The sequence below is a fragment of the Hypomesus nipponensis genome, chromosome 7 (assembly GCF_054491055.1).
Source record: "Hypomesus nipponensis isolate SF chromosome 7, ASM5449105v1, whole genome shotgun sequence".
In the NCBI taxonomy this organism is placed as follows: domain Eukaryota; kingdom Metazoa; phylum Chordata; class Actinopteri; order Osmeriformes; family Osmeridae; genus Hypomesus; species Hypomesus nipponensis.
Genome location: NC_140367.1, coordinates 4,161,485 through 4,184,140, shown reverse-complemented (window position 1 = coordinate 4,184,140; position 22,656 = coordinate 4,161,485). Strand labels below are relative to the sequence as shown.

Below are 22,656 nucleotides of genomic sequence, written 5' to 3'. Positions count from 1 at the left end.
TTACCGTAAAGAGTGCAGCAAGGTCTCAAAGAAAAATAAAGTAGATATGTGCTTTTGTAAAATCAATTCTTTACTGTTTCTCTCTTTCTATCTTACAAACACTATCTTACACAAACACGCACACAAACTCAAATGCCCCCCCCCCCCCCCCCCCACACACACACACACACCACTATAATCAAGATGTCTTGCCTCTTCTCTTGACAATTCTGCTTTGATGACCCAGCCATCAACCAATTCATCCAAAAGGACAAAAGAATGGACTTTGTTTTCAAGAGAAGATCATCAAAGGTAGGCCATGTTATTTAAAAACCTTTCGGCTGCCGTGCCACTGTTGAAGGGCTGGCTCAAATAGTGCGTACTGACCAACACAATTTCATGTAGGCCTAATGCTGTGTGCGCGCTGTATCGGTATCACGGTTCTCCACTGGACAAGAGTACTACATCATCATTAGTATTTCAATGTTTCCCACCTAAAACCTTACATGTTGTTTTACAGTAGACAATGCATTGTCCTAAATGCCCTGACCGATATCATATATGGACAGATCGGGCAACATTTTAATATTTGTATGGTTTTATTTCTGTTGCTGGGTCAGCGGTACAATGTTTAAAACATTCATTCAGCATGGGTCAACCCATTACTACCACCACACTAGAGGGGTCTGAACACTACAGATAGTGAGCACTACATAGGATCATGGTTTCTACATATACATGCAGGTGTTTAACATGGAAATACAAAGACAGAAAGAGTAAAACATCAAATAGCAAAAATATGAAAATTAACATATTATTATTAATATCACATACAGAAACACAACAAAAAAGATTTTGGTCAGACTTCCCCTTGCTGGACGCCAGAAGTCATGGAATGTGATTGTCACAGTTGTGTCATAGTATAGCGCAAATCATCGACCAATCGAATGCCTTTGACAACCCGCCACACCCTTTACCAAGCAAGTCATGCATTAATAAAAAATGAAAAAATGGAATGTGAAAGATAATTAACTAAATTACTGAAAGTGAAGTATAAAAATACTGCAGTTACCCAAATCGTCACTTAGTAGGTATCAGGCAACAGTACAGTGCAGAGGAGTACATTGCGCTTAAATGCTATTACCAGTGGTCAGATTACAAGGCCAAGAAGATGATTTAGTGGTTAACAGTACTATGTAACTAGCCTGTGCCTATGTCTATGGCTTCCAATGCCTAGACAAGCTTCCAATGCCTAGACAAGCTTCCAATGCCTAGACAAGCCAACAGAGACCAAGCTGACTAATACCTAAGCTACACAAGTGTAAAATAGTAGATCTATGACCATAGTGGATGGTTAAATCGTCCAGCTGGATCTGGTTCAGTCCAGCTGGATCTGGTTCAGTCCAGCTGGATCTGGTTCAGCTGGTGTACAGATCTGCAGTGAGAGAGAGCCGAGGTGCCTCTGAGAGCAGAGCGTGTGTTTTCTCGGTGATGTCACTTCCTGCAGAAGTTAATCTGTTAAACCCAAAACTAGTGTATAGGCAGAGGAATGTGTACGAAGTGGAATGTGTCTGTAAATTAAAAAGTTATAAACAACAGTAAAAAGTTACAAAAATCTGCCCAGAAAAAAAGACAAAAACGTAAAAAAAAAAACATAAATTAAAATGACAATAGTATAGTAAAAGCTATATTGGCCTTCTTAATGTTTCTATCATTTCTTTACTTTCCATTGATTTCCCCTTTCTTGATTGGTAGTCATTTTATGAGTACAAAAGCAAAACATTTAGAGTATAAAGCTGTAGTATAGGTTACAGTATGATTTTCATATATCAAAAACATGTATATGCTAACATATATTACTCAGACCATTGTTGCACTATTGATAATACATATAAAAGTGAAATAAGATGGATCATGAAGTGCTTCCTGTATGTCTGCATGTCCTGAATTGGTGACCAGGTATAAAATATCTATGAGTGAAGCTTCTGCCTGAAATATAAATAAAGGTGGTGAGATGGAGAGTGTTTTTGACAGAGTTGATGTTGAACCCTCTTTGTAACACTGAGACATGGAGTCATCTTTAAGAGCGATCTCTATCTCATCAAAACAAATGAAAGACGATTGAGGGTCAAGGGATACATCTAATTTAAATTTCAAAAAAAAAAAAAAAAGAATATCATAGAATCATAAACGTCCAAATTTCACAGCATTTTGTTTTCTTTTAGAAAGGTAAATTCAATGTGCAAAGGTCGTGTGCTGTGATGGTTGGGACTTCCCAGCACAGGTCCTGGATGTGACTTGTGTCTCCTCTCCTCTGCAGGGGTGGCTGGGACAGGGAGGGCAGCTTTGGTTACATGCACATAGTAAAGAAGAGTCTAGGATTGTCTTGGTCCCGCCTGCATCATCTCTCTGAAGCATTAGTGTCCCATGCCTGATGACAGAAGGTGGGAGGAAAGAGACAAGTCTATCACACCACATGTCGGACACCAGTAATGCTGCAGGATACTCTGCCCTGGGCAGCCTGGGAGGTCACCATGTCAAACCCCCCCACATCAGACCTGAAGGAGCACTTGATTTATCTCACCTCCCATGCAGAGGTTGCACCACACACTGGGACATCAGTATTACGCTGGCTGACTTGCATCTGACACGGATTTTGCCTGGCACTGTTACTTTACTTTCTTTTTCTCAGTTTGAGTTTAGCTGCGTGTCATTATTGCCTAGGTAACAGTAGATCATGAGAGTTCAAATGTTTGTAGTCCAAGATACAAGGGGATAGTGTGTGTGTGTGTGTGTGTGTGGGGATGTGGTGTGAGATTCCCCTGGGGTCCTAGCCTTGGCTCCCATGTAAATACCTGACAAACATGTTGTCCTTCACTCATCAACACCCTATGTAAGATGAGCCTCGGTCAAATAGGAGTGAGTGCATGTGTCTGAGTGTGTGTGCCTTGTCATACAGTATGTGTGTGTGTCTGTAAGTCTACAACCACTTGTGTTCCACTACAACCACAAGTGTTCCAACACTGACCCAAACAGAAGCCCATCTTCTGTTCACATTGTTTGCCTCCCCCGCTGGTCTTCCTGCATGGTGATGGTGTAGCATGGCCTGCTAATCTACTACAAGCCCACCTCCTAATGTGACAATTCAGCAGGTGGCCCAGCTGCACACCCAGCCAGGCAAGCTGTCCCCAGCCCCCGGGCCCAGGAACAGACACCAGGTCAGGGACGGGAGTGGGCCGGGTGGGGGGGGGGGTTCTGGGTGAACGACACATTACAGAGGCACGTACGGTATCCCTGAAGGCCGAACTGCTTGGACAGTGGGTGGAGGTGGGGGGGGGGGGGGGTTGGGGGGGGGCTGTAAAAAATAGCAAACAATGCCAGCTTGGCATCTGAACACACAGCAGAGCCAGCAGAAGCTTGTGGCACGGCCTGGTGATTTACTACAGGCTGGGCCCTGGGGGGGGTTAGGGTTAGCCCTGACTGCAGGGACACATGCTGGTCTGTAAATTATACCAGACCCCCCGTTCCTGTCTTGTCGGGTTCACCATAACCTCTGGCTTCTGTTCGTGAAACACATTAGATAACACTCTCGCTCACTGTCTTTTTCCATTCTCTCTCTCCTTCTCTTTCTCTCCCCATTTCTATTTTTCTTATAAAGAAACTAAAAGGACTCACCGTTGGTGACTGATTTAGCCTCTCCTCGGCCTGACACCTGTGATAGAGAGACAGAGAGAGAGAGACAGAGAGAGAGAGACAGAGAGAGAGAGACAGAGAGAGAGAGACAGAGAGAGAGAGACAGAGAGAGAGAGACACAGAGAGAGAGACACAGAGAGAGAGACACAGAGACACAGAGAGAGAGACACAGAGACGCAGAGAGAGACGCAGAGAGAGACGCAGAGAGAGACTCAGAGAGAGACGCAGAGAGAGACGCAGAGAGAGACAGAGACAGCGAGAGAGAGACAGAGACAGCGAGAGAGAGACAGAGACAGCGAGAGAGAGACAGCGAGAGAGAGACAGCGAGAGAGAGACAGCGAGAGAGAGACAGAGACAGCGAGAGAGAGACAGAGACAGCGAGAGAGAGACAGAGACAGCGAGAGAGAGACAGAGACAGCGAGAGAGAGACAGAGACAGCGAGAGAGAGACAGAGACAGCGAGAGAGAGACAGAGACAGCGAGAGAGAGACAGAGACAGCGAGAGAGAGACAGAGACAGCGAGAGAGAGACAGAGACAGCGAGAGAGAGACAGAGACAGCGAGAGAGAGACAGAGACAGCGAGAGAGAGACACAGCGAGAGAGAGACACAGAGAGAGAGAGACACAGAGAGAGAGAGACACAGAGAGAGACACAGAGAGAGAGAGAGAGAGAGAGAGAGACACAGAGAGAGAGAGAGAGAGAGAGAGAGACACAGAGAGAGAGAGAGAGAGAGACACACACAGCGAGAGAGAGAGACACAGAGAGAGACACACACAGCGAGAGAGAGAGAGAGAGAGAGAGACAGAGAGACAGAGAGACAGAGAGAGAAAGTTATAGAGAGCAGAAACACCAGTCAGCACCAAACAGTAGAGTTTATAGTAGTTGTTTCAGACACGGCGTTTCTGAGTGAACTCGGACCTTTACAGAGCCCAGTGCTGGAGCCACACCCACACACACAGCATCTATAGCAGGAACAAACCTTTATCCATCCAATGCCTCACTTGGCCTTCCTGTTTTTTTGCATCACGCTAACTAACCATTAAGTGGTGTCTATTCCTTGCCTGGCAGGCTTGCAATACCTCCAGCACCTCTGAACCAGAACATTGCCAGGATGAAGGCCCGAGGACCAGAACCACAAAGCTGCCCTGACTGATGCCTGAAAAGGAAGGAGTTGGATGGCGGGCATATTCTAGACACAGTAGCCTCTAATGGACATGGTTGGCTATAAAGGGGTCTCTATGAACACCATAAGCAGGGCTGTGGTGTTGCCCGGGACAAAGCGTGGAAGCCAGGACACATACGGAACGTCGACAAAAATAGGAGACATCTCAGAGAGCAGCCGTTTGTGTGGAAGCACCTGTGAAACCGCCTCAGAGCAGCAGACAGGCTGAGAGCAGAGCGTGCAGAGCCCATGGGGGGACTGGCTGACACACAGGAGAGGAGCACCTTTCACCTGCAGCCAGTGAGCAGTGGAGGCAGAAGCAGAGTTGTGACACTGTTGATCTAGACCAGGTGTGGGGCAGGGAGGAGAAGGGGTCTTTTTTTATATATATATTTTTTTACCTCTGCAGGCTTTCCAGATGGAAGAGAAGTCAACTAGCTAAGAGACATCTTTAAAAACAAAAAGAAAAGCAACAAAAGGTTATTCCCCTTTGCTGAGAAACATACTGGTCTCAGTCAGCTGACAAACAGAACCATTTGTCATGTCACATGATCTGGTCAGCCTCCTCAGAGCTCCGAACTGATTCTCCACGCTCAGAGAGATGTTTCTGGGAGAAAGTGATTGTGAGTGTGTGTGTGTGTGTAGGTGTGTGTTTGAGAGCTCTTTACCTTGGTAGGAGAAGCTCCTTTGTTTTCCCATAGACTCCGTTTGTTGGTGACATCACCTGGCTTTAGGTCCTGGATGAGGGGAAGGGATGGAAAGAGAAAGAGAGAGAGATAGAAAGAGAGAGGGGGAGGGAGGGAATACAATTCTTATCACACTGGGACAAGTTGAATGAAACTTGGACTGAAATTTTGGAAAGAAAAGTCATTTTGCTTTATCTACAATACCTTTGGCGCCTAGAAAGGTTTTGACAGAGCAGAGGACAGAGAGGTCCATTGGGAAGAGAAGCTGACAGAGACTATCAAGGAGATAGCTAGCAGAGAAGAAGAAAGGAGATACACACAAGTTATAACAGTGCATTTCCGACAGTCATTGCTTCAGATGCTTAGACCACTAGAGGGAGACAGATATCCACGCACATTTGAAGTCAGACTTCCACCCACAGCTACACACTAGACTGAGTCAGGTGTCATGTTACTGCAGATCCCACCACGCTCGCTCGCTCGCTCCTCCAGCGACCCCGTATCACCATAGTAACAGGGCCTCCGGTGGCCACGAGTGGTATCACGCCAACGTGAAGAGAAAAGTCCAGTATGGTCACTGTGCTAGGCAGGGCTGTGCTAGTTTCCATTCATATATCCTCGTACCTCAGACTGTCTGCGCCGGTATGAACATACAGGCAGCTAAAAACCTCAACGCCTTCAAATAAACACAGATCTGGAGTCCAGGACAAGGGCAAGTGAAGAGGAGGTATGAACGTGTTGGAACAAGGCCAGACCCAGGGAATGCATTACAGTTCTTGGGTACAGGACTGCGGCAAGGGAAGGTTAGGTATGGATGTATTGGAACGTGGCCATTTCCAGAGAACAGTGAGAGAGTTGGATTCTTCTGTCTGGCCTGGTCCCTGATAACCTGCATGTGATCCAGACAGCACCCACAGAGCTAGTGCTAAGCTAACACCACAACGGATATGGGACTATATATCACATACTCTTATGACAAGACGTCTAATACCTTCTGCCCTGATAGCTCTGGGGAGTCTGTATTCATACGTCAGTGTGATTTATGTCCACCAGGGGGAGCCAGGCCACATCTAGCACCCGCGCCAAGCAGCAGTGGGCTATCAGGTGATTACAGCTCCATGCATCATGAGGACAAGGCAGCTCCCAGTGATAGAGTCAGACCATGGAAGATAAAGTGGATGTTAAGCTCCATATCTCATCATTACGTCCACAGCTGTGATGCCTGGGCTATGTACGCCTGTTGCCGCTCCAGGTTTAAGAGACAGTGAGATCACCACACACAAGCTGACCTCGCACTTTTGGAGGGGGGGGGGGTTGTTTATACAGACATAGTCGATCACTGCCTGCTTTAGCTGAGGCCCACAAGTGTACACGCCTCCACTGACACACTCTGCTAAACGGGAGCACTTCTTGTACACCTCACATCCTGCAAGGTAGCATGCCGGCCAGCCTCCTGTGTGTGCGTGCGTCTCCACACGTCCTTCATCGTGTCACAGTGACGGCAGCATGCAGGGAACTGTGAGGATGGGTTGACCTATGCAGTTTACTGCAGTGGGAGAGGACGAGGAAATATGTTTTCCCACAGTTCAGACGGGGCAGGGGTTGCCGCGGCGACGACCTACCGCCGGCCGGCCTCCTGGGGTCTTGCTCTCGGGGGTTTTGTTCAGCCAGTCGTTGATGCGGCCGGCCACGCCTATCTTCATCCCAGCTGCTTCCTGTTTGGGGAGGAGGCGGGGGGGGTCAAAGGTCAGAGACGCCTGGTCGTCATCGACAACGGGGGCCGAACAGGAAGCGGCAGTCAAATGTGCCCCTTCCCCTCCCTCCCTCCCTCACACACACACACACACACACACACACACACACACACACACGCACACACACACACACACACACAGACCAAACCTACCTTGAAGGTTCCCCCTGCCCCCCCAGGGGAGGTGAACACGCTGCCCTTCTCCCACATGCTCTTGATGTTGCGGATGCCGTCTGTGACCATGGGCAGGTCCACCGCCCCGGAGCGAGGGAAGCGAGAGTCCTTGTTCTCCCTCTGGAGGAGGGAGGAGGAGAGAGGGGCAGCTACAGGGTTAGCCACGGGGTTAGCCTGGGCGGTGGGAACAGCGTGGGCCCTGGATGATGACAGTGATGGTGATGGGGTTCCTACCTGGGCTGCTGAGGTGTACTGCTCCAGCCTGTTGCCGATCTTAGACACCACAGGGGAGTGGGCCAGCTTCAGAGAGCTGCGCACACACACACACACACACAGTCACACACACACACACACACACACACACATAGTCACACACAAAGGCATACAACACAAAGTCAGACCAGGAGTAGAGCCAGCATGGTGTGACTGGTGTTTTGCACTGCTGCAGTGTGGTGTCACAGTGGAGTGTGTTCACCTTTTCTGAGCCGACTTGTTCAGGAACTCTGCCCTCTCACCGATCTGGGAGGAAAGGTCAGAGGAAAGACGTCAATGAGGAGTCAGTACATACCCACGCATGCACACACACACACACACACACACACACAAACACACACACACACACACAAACAAACGCAAACACTGTTGACTGACAGCTCTCTGGTATGGTTTGGCTGTTTGACTGCCCGGTGTGTGAATCTCCCAGGCCATACTTGTGAGAATGTAAGGCTGCTGTTCATGACAGACCACCTACAGGGCTGGGACAGGGGCAACACAAGTACCCCTGGAGGAAAATACCACCATCCCACGACCCCCCTCCCTCCCACCCTCACCCCATCCGCCCACAACCCCCCCCCCCCCCCATCTCCCCTCCACCCCTCGGAGGTGGAGGTCCTGGTTGTGGGAGTTGGTGCTGTGGGAGTTCCTAAAATACCCCGGTCAGGAAGTTGGCCATTCTCATGCATGCTGTGTGGTGCTGCAGGCGTACGAAGGCGCTTCCAGTTATCCTATTAACCCTAATCGTTTTCCTGCATTCGCGTAAGCCTGACCCCACTGAGAGACTGGACTGTTAGTATCTATCCGGCTTCACTCAACAGCAGTTCCAGCTTCCGGAACCCTGTGTCCTCGGACTGTTCTAGAACACAGAGGACGGGTTTGCACCCCAGGAAGCTATCGTAGACGCTATGGAGTTGTAGTTTACGTCTACGGATGGGCCTTCAGTGCAGAGATAGATGACCGGGAACAGTTACAGACACAGCACTGCATCACAGCACAAACAAGATCAACACATCACTTTGGGGTGTGTTCATCTTTAGGAAAAGGTGAGTAAAAAGTGAACTGCAGAAGAAACACACACAAACAGCTGTACCTACAGTAAACATGACGACAAAGTAAAGCTGTGAGGAGGAATAGGCGCAGGACAAGGTTAATGTTTACCCACACAACAACCAAACACACATAGCTAAACCTAATCATGGAGCCTCAACAAGCACACAAGCCAGAGAGGTTAGGCTAGCCAGCACTACCAGATGGTCATTACAGCTAAATGGCAGTAATGTGATTTTCTCCTCTCCTCTGTGAATCCCCCCCGGGTTTCACGGCGTGAGAGCTGATTCGAAGTTGGACTGTTCACTCACATCTAAGTGGATTAAACCCACATTTCCATGACAAATATTTATTGCCACAGCGATTGGGTTGAGGTGTCAGGTTTCTGTTGCAGGGTTAGAAGAAAAAGGAAGTCTACGGAGAAGACTGCAAATGCAGGGCCCTGTGAGGGCGTGGCCCTGTGAGGGCGTGGCCCTCTGAGGGCGTGGCCCTGTGAGGGCGTGGCCCTGTGAGGGCGTGGCCAGACGGGTCACAGAGGGCTGGAGAGGGGGGGGGGTCTGACCTTGAGAGACGACCCTCTGGGACTGACACACTTGAAGGGCTTGGCCTCTCCTCCCTCCATCGTGTCCTCCACCTTCTGCCTCTTCTCGGCTGCCTCGGCTCTCCTCCTCTCGATCTCCTCCTTCATCCTCCTCTTCTCCTCCTGACGGACACAGGGAGGCAAACAGTCAGTCGCTGCCAGGATTCAACTCGTCCCCACACACACACACACACACACACACACACACACACACACACACTCACACACACTAAGCTAGCTGCTGTATGCGAGTATGAGGTCATGGTGAAGCGGAGAGAAGGATGGCAGACAGACAGGAGAGTTATCGCCTGCACACGGAGGGGGGAGGACAGATAAGTCTGAAGAACAGCAAGATGATGTCACGGGGAAGCAGGACGAACGGAGAGGAGTGGCTGTTATCTCCACCAGGTGTTACACAGAACACCACTTTATCTAGCTCACTGTCTGGGGAGAGAGGGAGGGAGAGAGAGAGGGACAGGGGGAGAGGGAGAAAAAGGAAGGAAGAAACAGAAGGTAGAAGAACAGAGAAAGAGAGGGAAGGAAGAGGGGCAGAAGGAGAGAGAGAGGGTTTGCTTCTCGTCCTCACCTCCTCTCGTGCCTTTCTCTCCTCCTCCTCCTGCTTCTTCTGCCTCTCCTCCTCCTCCAGCACCTTCCTCCTCTCCTCCCTCCTCTTCTTCAGCTCCTCCAGCTCCTGCTCCGCCTCCTGCTGCTTCTGCCTCATCCGCTCAAACTCCTCCACCTCCGCGTCGTCGCGGCGACGCTTCAGCTCCTCCAGCTTGCGCTCCGCCTCCTGCCGGGTCGCCGCGTCGTCCGGATCCTCCCCCACCCCCGGCTCGGGGCCGCGCATGCTGCCGCGACTACACACACACACACACACACACACACACACACACACACACCTTTACTCAGGTGTCAGTACGTGTAGGGTTTCAGTCCACGGTGTCCTTGTGCTCTGTCTGGTGGGTTAGGTGACCCGTGTCAAAGACAGCAGTTTTGCCCCAGGACACTTGCTGCCTGTGTGTGTGTGTGTGTCTGAGTGTGTGTGTGTGCGTGTGGGATGTGTGTTGTCATGTCGCCATTGCCACTGAGACTCTGTACTGCACCTGAGGGTTCTCTCTGGTTTCCTGTTCTGCATGGGCGGAGTCTCCTCATGCAGGCTTCCGTTCTGCTTCCTCTGCCAGTCCCCTTGCTCCCTGGCCCCGCCCTTCTGGGACACCTGTAGCCACAGAACCAGCCAATCAACACGCAGCGGAGGAAAGTCATCCAATGTTCGGGAGCAACAGTGGTTCCACTCGGTGACACACATGGAGCAAAGCAAGGGTGTGAGTGTGTGTGTGTGTGAGTGTGTGTGTGTGAGGTGTTATGCAGAATCTCAGGCCACATGAGCCAGCCCCTACTCCAGAGTAACTAGCAGGTCATGTACTCCAACAGTGTATTTAGTTATCATTTTCATAGTACTCCCCATACCCCTCCCCCCCATTCCCCCACCAACAGTCACCCCATCCCTTTCTCCCTGCTTAATAAATAGAGCTGTCAAGTTTGAAGCTGTCTGCATTGGCACTGTCTCTGCTGAAGAGCATGTACCTGCTTGTTACCAAATGACTTGATTACATGTATATCGACCCCGTGTGTAGTTACAGTACTAATTATAAAACTCAAGACTTGAAATACAGACTTGAAATATGGAGTCAACTACTTCCCCTTAGTTACCATGGAGTCGAGGCAGAACACAACAGAGGCAGACATGCAGCACACTGTGACCGTGACCGCACCCTGACCACTCATGGCATGGCATGAGAACGCCATTACAGATGACCACACGGTCGTGACCACACCTTCTCGCGCAGGCTCCGTAACCACCACAGCAAACCACACGGTGAACATGGACAACTTCACTGTCTGGGAGAGGTCTGTTCACCCTGCCTGGAGCTGGGGGTGAGGGGGAGGGGGAGGGGGAGGGGGAGGGGGGGGGGTGCTCTACAGATGAAGACCAGCCCTGGGGTAGAGACGCCAGTCTGGGAACCATATCAATGGGTTCTGGTCTGGGTCTGGGCTCAATACTATGAATTGAGCTTTCCTCTAGTCAGTTGATATGAGTTGAACCCTGCTTTTAATGCTGCTGTTGGTGCACAGTGAACAGGGCTGGCCCAGGGCTGGCCCTCTTCCAGACTGGGAGGTTCTCCTGGGTGCAGTCACACCTCTCCACACCCTGATGTCTTACCAGGCCCACGCCATTCTCTGCTGTCTCACAGTCTTCCTGCTGCTCTCTGGCTCGTATGTTGCCCTCCCTCTTCTCTCCCACTTCCTGCAGTCTGTCCTCCTCCTCTTTAACCTCGTCCTTCTTCTCGATCCCCTCCTCCTCCTCTTCCTCCTCCTCCTCTATCCCCTCCTCCTCTATTCCCTCCTCCTCCTCCTCTTCCTCCTTCTCTATCCCCTCCTCTTCCTCTTTCTCTATCCCTTCATCCTCCTCTCCTCCTCCTGCCTGCTCCTCATCTGACTCATGCTGACCTGGGATCTGTGCTAATACTGAGTTAGAGTTCAGCTGTTGTTGTTGGTCCTGGGGGAGAATGATAGAGACTCAGAAAGGATCTCCATCCCAGCAGGCCTCAGCCACATCAACCAACCAACAACTGTACCTCGTTTTGCATGTGTGACATGTTAGTTTTCTCCTCACAGGACTCCTACGGGGGTAAACAAGGAGTTGGAACATGTTTACAAAACAAACGTGGAGAAGCTAAAAGCCACATTTCAACGAAGGGGATGACCGACAGACCAATAGACTGACCTGCTCTCTCATGTAAGCCCTGCTGGGCTTCTCCTCCTCCACTTCCTCTTTCTCCTCCTCTTCCTCTGGGACAGCCTCCTCCTCTTCCTCCTTCTCCTCCTCCTCTCTGTCGCGCGTCATCGTCATCTTCCTCCCCTGCTCTTCCTCCTCTTCGTTGTCGGGGTAGCGCCCCCTGCGTCCGAGCGGCCTCTCCTCTTCGGCGCTGTTGGCCGCCGCGTCGCCGTAGTCGCGGTTGTTGTCGTGGGCGTCCGCCCCCTGTTGCCTCTCCTGCGCCTCCTTCAGGCGTCGCTGGCGTCGCTCCTCCCTCTTGGCCATGCGCTCCATCAGAGCCTGCTCCTCGTCATCTCCACCTCCTCCTCCGGAACTCTCCGTCACGCTGAGGAGAGGGAGAGATCACGCCTCAGTCACAAGATACACAGAGGCTGTGAACACGCACCTGCACACACACAAGCCCAGACACTCACACACCTCAAGGTGTGAAATCTGGTCTGTTATTCATACAGTGGATCTGTTGGAATTTGTTTGTGAACTAGGAGCTCCGTCAGTTCTCATGATTTCAGCAGTGACGCTGGAGGAAGGTGGTGTGTGAGTCTGTTGCAGGTGCTTTTGATAAGCACAAGGTCACTAGAGGATATTGTTAAGGGATTGCATGTCCACTCTGCATAGTTTCCCGGGGCACCATCTCTGACCAAACAATGTTTTCACACTTGCTGCCTGTCAGAAGTGTGAAATATAGAACTGAGAGAGAGTCGAAGACCTGTCAACATCATTGACATTGCTAGTACAGCAATAAAGTAGATATGCTGAACCAACTGTTTGCCTAACGTTAGCATATCGCCAGCACACAATCAACAATAGCAGATCACACAGTCCCAGGCCTGTTCCACAGCCACCGGATGTGTGTGTGTGTGTGTGTGTGTGTGTCTGTGTGACCTCACTGGTAGGAAACGCTGATACTACAAAGCTGTTTTTGTCTGTCTGGATGTCAGACATCTCCCACCATGTCCATGTCCCACTGTCGATGACCTCATCGAGGCAGGGCCCAGGGCGGGGCTTCAGCCGTGTTATCTTTGATTGGCAGTCAGAGGTCTGTAGATAGTAAAGGGCCTGAGTCGGCTCACAAAACATTTTTTGGGCGGTGTTTCAAAGAGTACAAAAGTCTTAAGACAGGGTTTTCTGTGATTGGGCTCTGTTTCACCTGACCTCATGATGTTGCTGTTCCCATTGTGGATCAGGGTTACACACACATCTATTATTAACCACCTCCCAGCCCTGCCAGGCTGAGGGGAGCCCTGTGCCTGTGTGTGTGTGTGTGTGTGTGTGTGTGTTATTAATACCTGTGGCTGTTGGTTATCGCCAAGGTGTCTGTTTGCCCGCTAGACTCCTCCCCCTCCCTGCTCTTCATCCTCTCCTGGCGCGCCCTTCGTCTCCTCTCCCGGGCCGCCTCCTCCTCATCCTCATCGTTCCTCTGGAAGGCCACTCTGGTACAGACAGAGACAGATCATGCAGCTGACTCCACGTGTATGGCCGTTCAAAAGAGCCGAGAGAGAGAGACCGAGAGAGCGAGAAAGAGAGAGAGAGAGAGAGAGAGAGAGAGAGAGAGAGTGCCGCCTGGGTGTGTTCTCCCTCGTCCTCCTCCTGAGGTCAGGCACAGACACATGGGCTGAGCACGCTGACAGCAGCCTGAGCTGGGGCCAGGTGTGGAGCCACAGACCAGAGGGGATCCTGGAGTTCTGGCCCGAGAACCGCTTCTGGAACGTTGACATAATAGAACTGTCAACACCCAGATTCCACCTAGGGGACCCTGATGTCACCACATCAGACTTCTCCCACTCCTTCACACTACTCATGGTGTGGGTGGGTGTGTGTGTGGGGTGGGGGAGTACAAGCGTCTGTGCGAGTCAGCACGTATGCATGTGTGTTTCTGGGCTCTCAAATATAGATATAAACTCCCTTATCAATCCGACACAATGGAGCTAGTAAGAAGCAAACGCATCAAAACCAGATCTGGAACATCAAACCCAGACCTTCTATACTAAAACCTGATCTTTCATTGCAAAATCTGATGTTTCACATCAAAACCAGATCTCTCACAGAAAAACTAGATATTTCCCAACAGTTTCAATTGTCTCTGTAGCAGAATCCCTCATGGAGACTACGGGCAGGCTATGTTCCCAGTGGTGTTGGAGTGGACCCAGCGGTTCCAGAGAGAACCCGTCTTTGGAGAACAGTCCCCCAAACAGCGGAGGTGTCCTGGGAAACAGAGACAAGCCCCAGGATACAACAGAACAGACACCCTCCATCGAGAAGTGAGGGGGGCGGTAAAATCGCTCTCTGGAAGGACAACAAGAACAAGCCGCTCAGAAGTGAATCAGCATTCCTGTCCATCACTTCCCTGGACCTGTGGGCGGGCAGACCAGAGAAGGCCTCGATGTAATATCCTCCTGCCCACGACCTCCTGGAGACCTGCATGAGAGATACAAATCTCTGGGAAGAATGTAGGTCCAGGGGTGAGGGAGGAGAGATGGGGGATGAGAGATCGAGACAGATGGAGAGAGACATGTCGAGAGAGAGCGTGAGCGAGCGAGAGAGAGAGCGAGCGAGCGAGAGCATATATGAAAGCAAGCAAAGGCCAGCAGAGATCTTATCATATATTCCAGATCATACATCTCCGTCTGCAGTCGGAGTCTGAGAGGCCAGTTTGTTTAATAACCTGCAGGTAGGCACGTCTGTACGTCTGTCTGTACAGCGACAGTCGTCTCTCATTGGGTGGTCTGTCTCAGACTGGAGCCCTCTGTTGAGGCGGCGACAGACGGTTAATAACATGCTTCACACACCTCAGCTGCAGCACTCTCTCCCTCTCCTCAACACGGCACGAGCAGAGCCACTTATGTAAGTTGTCGTCACACCAACATGTTGAGCATGTGGAAACAATACTGTGGCTGGAAACCAACTTGATTGTTTTATGACATGTCTACCCCGTGCTCACATTCCCTCACAGTAAACAGATCTGTGTTTGTTTAACTGCCCCAAACCTACACTTGCGACTACGTTCTGTTTCATAATGCGAACAATAAAGTTGATTTAGGACTAACGCTAGGGCCAGTAAACCCCTCCTTAACGACACTCACTACAAAACCTCCAGTCAACACACAGCCACTCAGCGGAAACATTAGCAGAAATATGTCCAAATATTTTCTTTACAGCAAAACATCTCAGAAATGTTAAGAGAAAACATTTTAGGCAGCGAGAGCCCCATGAGAAAAGACTTCTTCACCTCCCCGAGACGAGAGGGGAAGAAAGAGGGGGAGGGGGATGGGGAGAGCAATAGAGAGGGAGGAGGAAGAAAGAGGGGGAGGGGGATGGGGAGAGCAATAGAGAGGGAGGAGGAAGAAAGCACTCAGAGGGTGAGGACAGGGGGAGGAGGGACAGGGGGAGAGAGAGGGCGTACCCTATCAGACATTCTGACCCATTCCCACGCTTCCCCCAGTAACTAAGCCACTTTCCTTCCTCCATAGACCAAGCCCAGAGAGAAGCTGGCCCAGAGAACAGAGGGAAGAGGTGAGAGGAAGAGGCCAACAGGGGAAAGAGAAGGACAGGAGAGGAGAGAGAGAAAGGTGGAGAGAGAAAGGTAGAGAGAGAAAGGTAGAGAGAGAAAGGTAGAGAGAGAAAGGTAGAGAGAGAAAGGTAGAGAGAGAAAGGTAGAGAGAGAAAGGTAGAGAGAGAAAGGTAGAGAGAGAAACGTAGAGAGAGAGAGAGAGGTAGAGAGAGAGAGAGAGGTAGAGAGAGAGAGAGGTAGAGAGAGAGAGGTAGAGGTAGAGAGAGAGAGGTAGAGAGAGAGGTAGAGAGAGAGGTAGAGAGAGAAAGGTAGACAGAGAGGTAGAGAGGTAGAGAGAGAGAGAGGTAGAGAGAGAGAGAGAGGTAGAGAGAGAGAGAAAGGTAGAGAGAGAAAGGTAGAGAGAGAAAGGTAGAGAGAGAAAGGTAGAGAGAGAAAGGTAGAGAGAGAAAGGTAGACAGAGAGGTAGAGAGGTAGAGAGAGAGAGAGGTAGAGAGAGAGAGGTAGAGAGAGAGGTAGAGAGAGAGAGGTAGAGAGAGAGGTAGAGAGAGAGGTAGAGAGAGAGGTAGAGAGAGAGGTAGAGAGAGAGAGAGAGGTAGAGAGAGAGGTAGAGGTAGAGAGAGAGGTAGAGAGAGAGGTAGAAAGAGAGAGGTAGAGAGAGAGAGGTAGAGTGAGAGAGGTAGAGTGAGAGAGGTAGAGTGAGAGAGGTAGAGAGAGGTAGAGTGAGAGAGGTAGAGAGAGGTAGAGTGAGAGAGAGGTAGAGAGACGTTGTATATTCTGGCCTCTTGGTCCAGATTGAGGTCAAGCTGCTGCTGGTCTACTACACCGTCCCAGCCCAGGACTGAGGCTGCAGCTCAGTCTGAGAAGCCTGGGGTCAGGTGTGAGGGGAAGCCCATTCATCGCTGGAGCACGTCATCAAACACTGACCCGAGAGGCAGATGCGTGAGAGGGGGAGATCCAGCACGTCGCCCACCCCCCGCGGCCCAGAGGCCCTGACAGATCAGCCCCAGGTCAGGGGCAGGACAGACAGCAGGTCCATTCTCCAGGACGGGAATGTTTGGAAGGGCCCATTCACCGAGGATGGTTGTTATTTCCTGAGCTCTTCCTGGTCTCTCAGGAGGGCTGGAGCAGATGTGGAGGGGCGGGGCGGGGCCACACCAACACCAGGAAGCACCATTGCTGCACCATGGACGCTGCACATGAGTGTGCTGCGCTCCACTGACAGATAAATACATCTCAGAGTTTGGTCATTCAAAGTTATTTATCTTTACAGGGATTAACTATTTATTATCTCTGAGATTTTGTTTCACTCTGTGGCGTTTTATGACTTTCTCATGCCATGCATCATTTTGAAGTCATGTTTTTCATTCATGAACGTTGTGTCAGAATCCTTGGTTTCAGTGACATGAGTCAAAACTCTCTCGCATTCATTTCCTATGGGAACCCTATTAAAACAAGGCCTTGGCTTGTCCCCGGTGCTGGACAGTGTGAGGAACATGTCATTGGAGCTCAGGGGCAGACACTCCACAAGACACAGGCCTGCTGGGGTGCTGCTCACCCTCACTGCTAAGACTGGGGAACATTCCATGTCCACTTCTCTTCTGGAAGGGAAGTAAAAACAGCAGTCAAAACATTCCTGTGTGTGTGTGTGTGTGTGTGTGTGTGTGTGTGTGGGGGGGGGGGGGGGGTGCTGCTTGGACACAGCAAGGACCAGTCCACAGTCCGGTGTGAGAAACAGTGTTGCTGTGAGACAAGGGCACCATGTCAGAGAGACAGACAGACTCATAACATGACGAGCTTGATGGAACCTCACTGTCAGCAGACTGGTGTGAGTCTGACATAACACAGAACAGGGACAGGGACCTCCTAACGGCCAGGCACCCTCACACACACACACACACACACACACACACACACTCTCACACACAGGATGCTAGATCTAGGCTCCCATAGATAAAGGAGGTAAATGCTGCTCGTCAAGGCTTCATCGCCCCTGGCTGGTCCAGACTGGTGTACATGTATGCATGTATACACACAGTCTCAAGTGTCAGATTCATCTATGCCCAACCAAGCTGTAGTTCATTAAACAGCTCTGTGATGCTCAGCTACAAAGTCAATGCTGGTCACCTTTCCGGTTAACATGTATTATCAAAGCAAGACATCTGCCAGTCTTGCTACTCATATCATAAACACACACACACACACACACAGTTTAACATTCTTGCAGCATATTTACAAGTTGGTGGTGGTTAAGCAGAGGCCAAAGGCAGAAGTACTTTTGACTAGCTAGATTATGTGTGACATGTACATATTGTGTGTTACAGCATATTGACAAAAATGTAAACATTTCAATTGAGAGATCTTTTATCAATAACACAATATTCAACTAGAATTCCAGTCTTGCCTGCCAACTGAAATGACTCCTTTAGCTGAACCCCCCCCCCCCCCAAAAAAAAAAAAGAACTTGTGCACATACTCCCACCATGGAAAAACTTCCCCTATCCTCCTCTTGCTCACTCTCTCTTTCTATCTCAGTCCATTGTCTCCCTTTCTCTCTCTTCGCTTTCCCTCATTCTCACTTTACACTTTCTGCCATATTTCAGACAAACAAGCCGAAGCGCTGACTTGGAGGCGCGTTATGAAACAGTCTCCCACATTCCCAGTCGAGCGGGCAGCAAAGCAGGGTGATGGTGAACACACAAGCAGGATCAGAGAGCACGCCAGCAACGTTACACTAGATTACATCTGCTGGACGTGAGTGGACATGACCATGATGAGATATGAGCTAAGTCATAACTAATGATCCCGGTCAGTACATTTTCTGGCAGAAAACGTCAGTTTCCACAATGCGTTCAGCAATGTTCAAATAAACACTGACTGTATGACAAAGCCAAGAGCGAGCATCCAAAAGCTGCAGCGTACACACACACACACACACACGCACACACTTCTTACATGCATGAGATGCTGCTTTCCAGCCATTCATCAACTGCCCTGGAACGCCATCATTAGCTTATCAACACTGGGGAAGTAAACATGGCCACCGCAGAAGCATATCTGATGAAGGGTTATAAAGACTCGACCTCTGTTTGTCGAGTGTCCATATCAGCTCATGAGCGGTGCATAGCCCCTGTACATTGTACTATGTACACAGGTCACAGCGAGAAACATTTGCATGTCCATCCTCTAGACAAAGTTGTCTGATGTCGGTGGTGTTTTATGACCATGTAATAGGGCTGTTCTCCTCGGGTACTGTACTGTGGAGGCTTTTAACAGATGGAAGTAGCAGCACAGTCAAAACCAGTCTGTTTAGGCAGCGCCATTGACCCATATATGGACAGAGGAGAGAGCACTGAGGTCATCAGGCCAGGTGGGGATGATTAGGCCACTTGCACCCCTTCTGACCAACTGATGGAACTGCAGCTTCCATAATGAGGACGAGGCAGGGTCAGTCTGATTTGCATGCTGAGCCAGCACTTTCTATGAGGACTCGAGGTGTGCTACGGCAGACTTAACGTCTGTGTGGATTTTGATTCAACTCGATCGTAGCCAAAGGATTTGAGTCACATGTACAGGAAAACGCGAGGTCTCCCATTTGACGAAGATGGGCACTGTAATGAGTGGTCCTCCAACCACCGCAGCTACACGAGGACCTGAGGCAGCAGAAGGAATAAGAGATGATGATGAAGATGAAGATGATGAAGAGTAGTCTTACCGTTCGGCCTCCAGCCTCATCTCCTCCCTCTTCTGCCTCCTCAGCTCACGGCGGCGCTCAAAGTCGTCGTCCATGGTTACGCCCTGCAGGATGACATCATCGTGTGTTAGTTTACAGACAGGAAGGAAGGAGGGAAGGACCAGGGGATGTTTATCCCGTCCGGTTATCTGCCAGTCCTCACACACACACACAGGCACACACACACACTCACACGCACAGGAGGTCAACAGGCAGTCTACAGTACAGCATGGATGGGTGAACAATGCTTACGGCATCTAAGTTATTAGCTATTGATGCCTCACACATGTTTAGCAACTACCTTGACCAGTGTGCACTGACTCAAACAGGGAAAACTTGTTTTCAAGTTCTGGAAACACAAGTATGTACTGACCACTGGCTACTGCCTCTGAGCCAGGATTAAAAGTGAAACAGTTTTGACGAGAAAGAGTATGAAGAAGAGAGAGAGAGAATGTGAGGGAGAGAGAATGTGAGGGAGGGAGGATGGCGATGATGAAGGGATACAAGCAGACAGGAAGCTAACCCAATCAGCTAGAAAGACACAGAGTAAAAATATCCCGCTAGCTACGTGACTGAGCAGTGAGGAGTGCAGAGAAGCTGGACCACCCAGGACAGTCCTCACTCTGAACATCAACACTCTCCCCCTGCAGAAATACTGCCAGAAACCCTGTCTACAGACACAGGACAACTCTATCTACAGACACAATGCTAGGAAAACAGTACAACTCTATCTACAGACACAATGCTAGGAAAACAGTACAACTCTATCTACAGACACAATGCTAGGAAAACAGTACAACTTCAACAAGTACAGTACAGTTCAGTACAGGCCTTTGAACCACAGTCTAGTAGACAGACAAGACAGTAGCTTCGCGAACCACAAGGCAGTGGAATACAATGGAACCCTACCTTAGCAGTAGTTAGCAGTTAGTGATTAGCTTCCCTCCTGTCGTACCATATCAGCCTGTCTCTACTGTTTGCCAACAGAGCTACAACGCTCCATCTACAGCAATGTCTCTCTCCAGATAGTCCACTGCCTGAGAAGTCAGACGCTTGCCTCTCCTCTTCTCCTTCTGCCCCTCCCTCTTTCTGTCCAACAACCCCTCCCTCTTTCCCTCCATCTCCCGCTCTCTTGCAGTCTTTCGTATCTCGTCGTCTCCCCCTCTACTCTCTCATGTCTTCCCTCCCCCTTCTCCTCCAACCCCCGTCTCACTGCCCCCCCCTCCTCTGTCCTCCATCTCTCCCCCCCCCCCCTCTTACCCTCCTTCTCTCCCCCCCCCCTCCTCTGTCCTCCATCTCTCCCCCCCCCCTCTTACCCTCCTTCTCTCTCCCCCCCCCCTCCTCTGTCCTCCATCTCTCCCCCCCCCCTCCTCTGTCCTCCATCTCTCCCCCCCCCCCTCTTACCCTCCTTCTCCCCCCCCCCCCCTCTTACCCTCCTTCTCTCCCCCCCCCTCCTCTGTCCTCCATCTCTCCCCCCCCCCCTCTTACCCTCCTTCTCTCCCCCCCCTCCTCTGTCCTCCATCTCTCCCCCCCCCCCCTCTTACCCTCCTTCTCTCCCCCCCCCCTCCTCTGTCCTCCATCTCTCCCCCCCCCCTCTTACCCTCCTTCTCTCCCCCCCCCCCTCCTCTGTCCTCCATCTCTCCCCCCCCCCCTCTTACCCTCCTTCTCTCCCCCCCCCCCCTCTTACCCTCCTTCTCTCCCTCTCTCCTTCTCTCCCCCCCCCCCTCTTACCCTCCTTCTCTCCCCCCCCCCTCTTACCCTCCATCTCCCCCCCCCCCTCTTACCCTCCTTCTCTCCCCCCCCCCCCTCTTACCCTCCTTCTCCCCCCCCCCCTCCTCTGTCCTCCTTCTCTCCCCCCCCTCCTCTGTCCTCCTTCTCTCCCCCCCCCTCTTACCCTCCTTCTCTCCCTCTCTCCTTCTCTCCCCCCCCTCTTACCCTCCTTCTCTCCCCCCCCCCTCTTACCCTCCATCTCCCCCCCCCCCCTCTTACCCTCCTTCTCTCCCCCCCCCCTCTTACCCTCCTTCTCCCCCCCCCCTCCTCTGTCCTCCTTCTCTCCCCCCCCCCTCCTCTGTCCTCCTTCTCTCCCCCCCCCCTCCTCTGTCCTCCTTCTCTCCCCCCCCCTCCTCTGTCCTCCTTCTCTCCCCCCCCCTCCTCTGTCCTCCTTCTCTCCCCCCCCCTCCTCTGTCCTCCTTCTCTCCCTCTCTCTTTCTCTCCCCTCTCTCCCGTGTTTCCTGTCGTGTTTACGGGGCTGTCAGTGGCTGTCAGTGGCTGGCTGGAGAATCTGTTCTGGGATCAGTGCTGGAGACTTCCTGTGTGTGCTGCAGAACTGAGCCTGCTCCACTGTGCCCAACTGCCACACACACACACACACACACACGGGAACAGGAAGAGCATGGACAGAGGAGTTACAGTGTGCTCCTAAACCCATGTTTCTAACAGTAACACTCTCCATTTCTCCCTTCCTCTCTCTTTCTCTGTCCCCATCCTTCCCTCTTTTCTTTCTGCAAGTTTTTCTGTCCAACTTATTTCTTGTAAGCAATGTCCTTCTCTTTTTTGTCTGTTTTCCTTTTTCCATCATCTTTCTCTCCTCCTTTATCCATTCTTTCCCCTCTCCTAGCTTTACCTCTCCCAGAATCCTCACTTGTACTAAAGAATTAAACAAAACAGGTCTGGTTTCCCTGGCCCTCTCCCCCTCTCTCCATCCCGCCCCTTCTCCTATCAGAGCAGATAGTTCCAAAACCGCAAGAATTTGCTAGCTATGTTTAGATGCACTTATGCCATTTGCAGCGGGAGGAAAATTGGCACTTGGATTCTGGCACTTCGTGCAACTGTAATTAGGCTAAATGAGAGCAATAACTAAAAACCTGAAAGCCAACAACATAATCATACACTTCCTAGAAACAGCGCCAGGACTTCGTTACTGTAGCTAGCTACACTTATTACTACACGCCAGTCTGACCATGGATTGGTAGATAGTAAGGAATATGACATTCATAAGCCCAGTGGGCATTTGGACTCTCAAGCGTGTTTGACTGTGCCTGTCCCATAGCCCCTAGCTGGCCCAGCAGATCTTGTCTGGAGATTAGGACATCACTGGTCAAACTGCTTCTCAGCATGCCCTGCCTCATCTGCATGGAACCACAGTGTCTACAAGAGGCCCATGCATTCCAGGGAGGGTCATTGGTAAAATACTGAAATGTAGAGTTGTGTGTGTTTCTGGAGCAGACCACCCA

The 22,656-nt window shown here is 50.8% G+C and overlaps 1 protein-coding gene across 8 annotated transcripts in view; it reads right to left on the bottom strand.

Annotated features, from left to right (window-relative positions):
- Positions 1 to 559: 559 nt before the first annotated feature.
- cald1a (caldesmon 1a) overlaps positions 560 to 22,656 on the bottom strand; it is a 36,280-nt gene continuing 14,183 nt past the window's right edge. For 2 of the 8 annotated variants that reach the window (XM_084701631.1, XM_084701632.1), the window contains exons 2-16: positions 19,406 to 19,488; positions 13,472 to 13,615; positions 12,135 to 12,510; positions 11,986 to 12,030; positions 11,571 to 11,906; positions 10,453 to 10,565; positions 9,936 to 10,206; positions 9,332 to 9,472; positions 7,922 to 7,965; positions 7,681 to 7,756; positions 7,426 to 7,566; positions 7,142 to 7,234; positions 5,502 to 5,570; positions 3,655 to 3,691; positions 560 to 2,410 (exon numbers count right to left, since the gene is read on the bottom strand). In XM_084701631.1, the coding sequence (XP_084557757.1) occupies positions 2,397 to 2,410; positions 3,655 to 3,691; positions 5,502 to 5,570; positions 7,142 to 7,234; positions 7,426 to 7,566; positions 7,681 to 7,756; positions 7,922 to 7,965; positions 9,332 to 9,472; positions 9,936 to 10,206; positions 10,453 to 10,565; positions 11,571 to 11,906; positions 11,986 to 12,030; positions 12,135 to 12,510; positions 13,472 to 13,615; positions 19,406 to 19,479 (1,974 nt within the window). In that variant the 5' untranslated portion in view covers positions 19,480 to 19,488 and the 3' untranslated portion in view covers positions 560 to 2,396. Of the gene's footprint in view, positions 2,411 to 3,654; positions 3,692 to 5,234; positions 5,283 to 5,501; positions 5,571 to 7,141; positions 7,235 to 7,425; positions 7,567 to 7,680; positions 7,757 to 7,921; positions 7,966 to 9,331; positions 9,473 to 9,935; positions 10,207 to 10,452; positions 10,566 to 11,570; positions 11,907 to 11,985; positions 12,031 to 12,134; positions 12,511 to 13,471; positions 13,616 to 19,405; positions 19,489 to 20,332; positions 20,483 to 22,656 lie in introns of those variants that run through there. The other 6 variants (XR_014762467.1, XM_084701630.1, XM_084701635.1 and 3 more) reach the window with 6 other exon arrangements.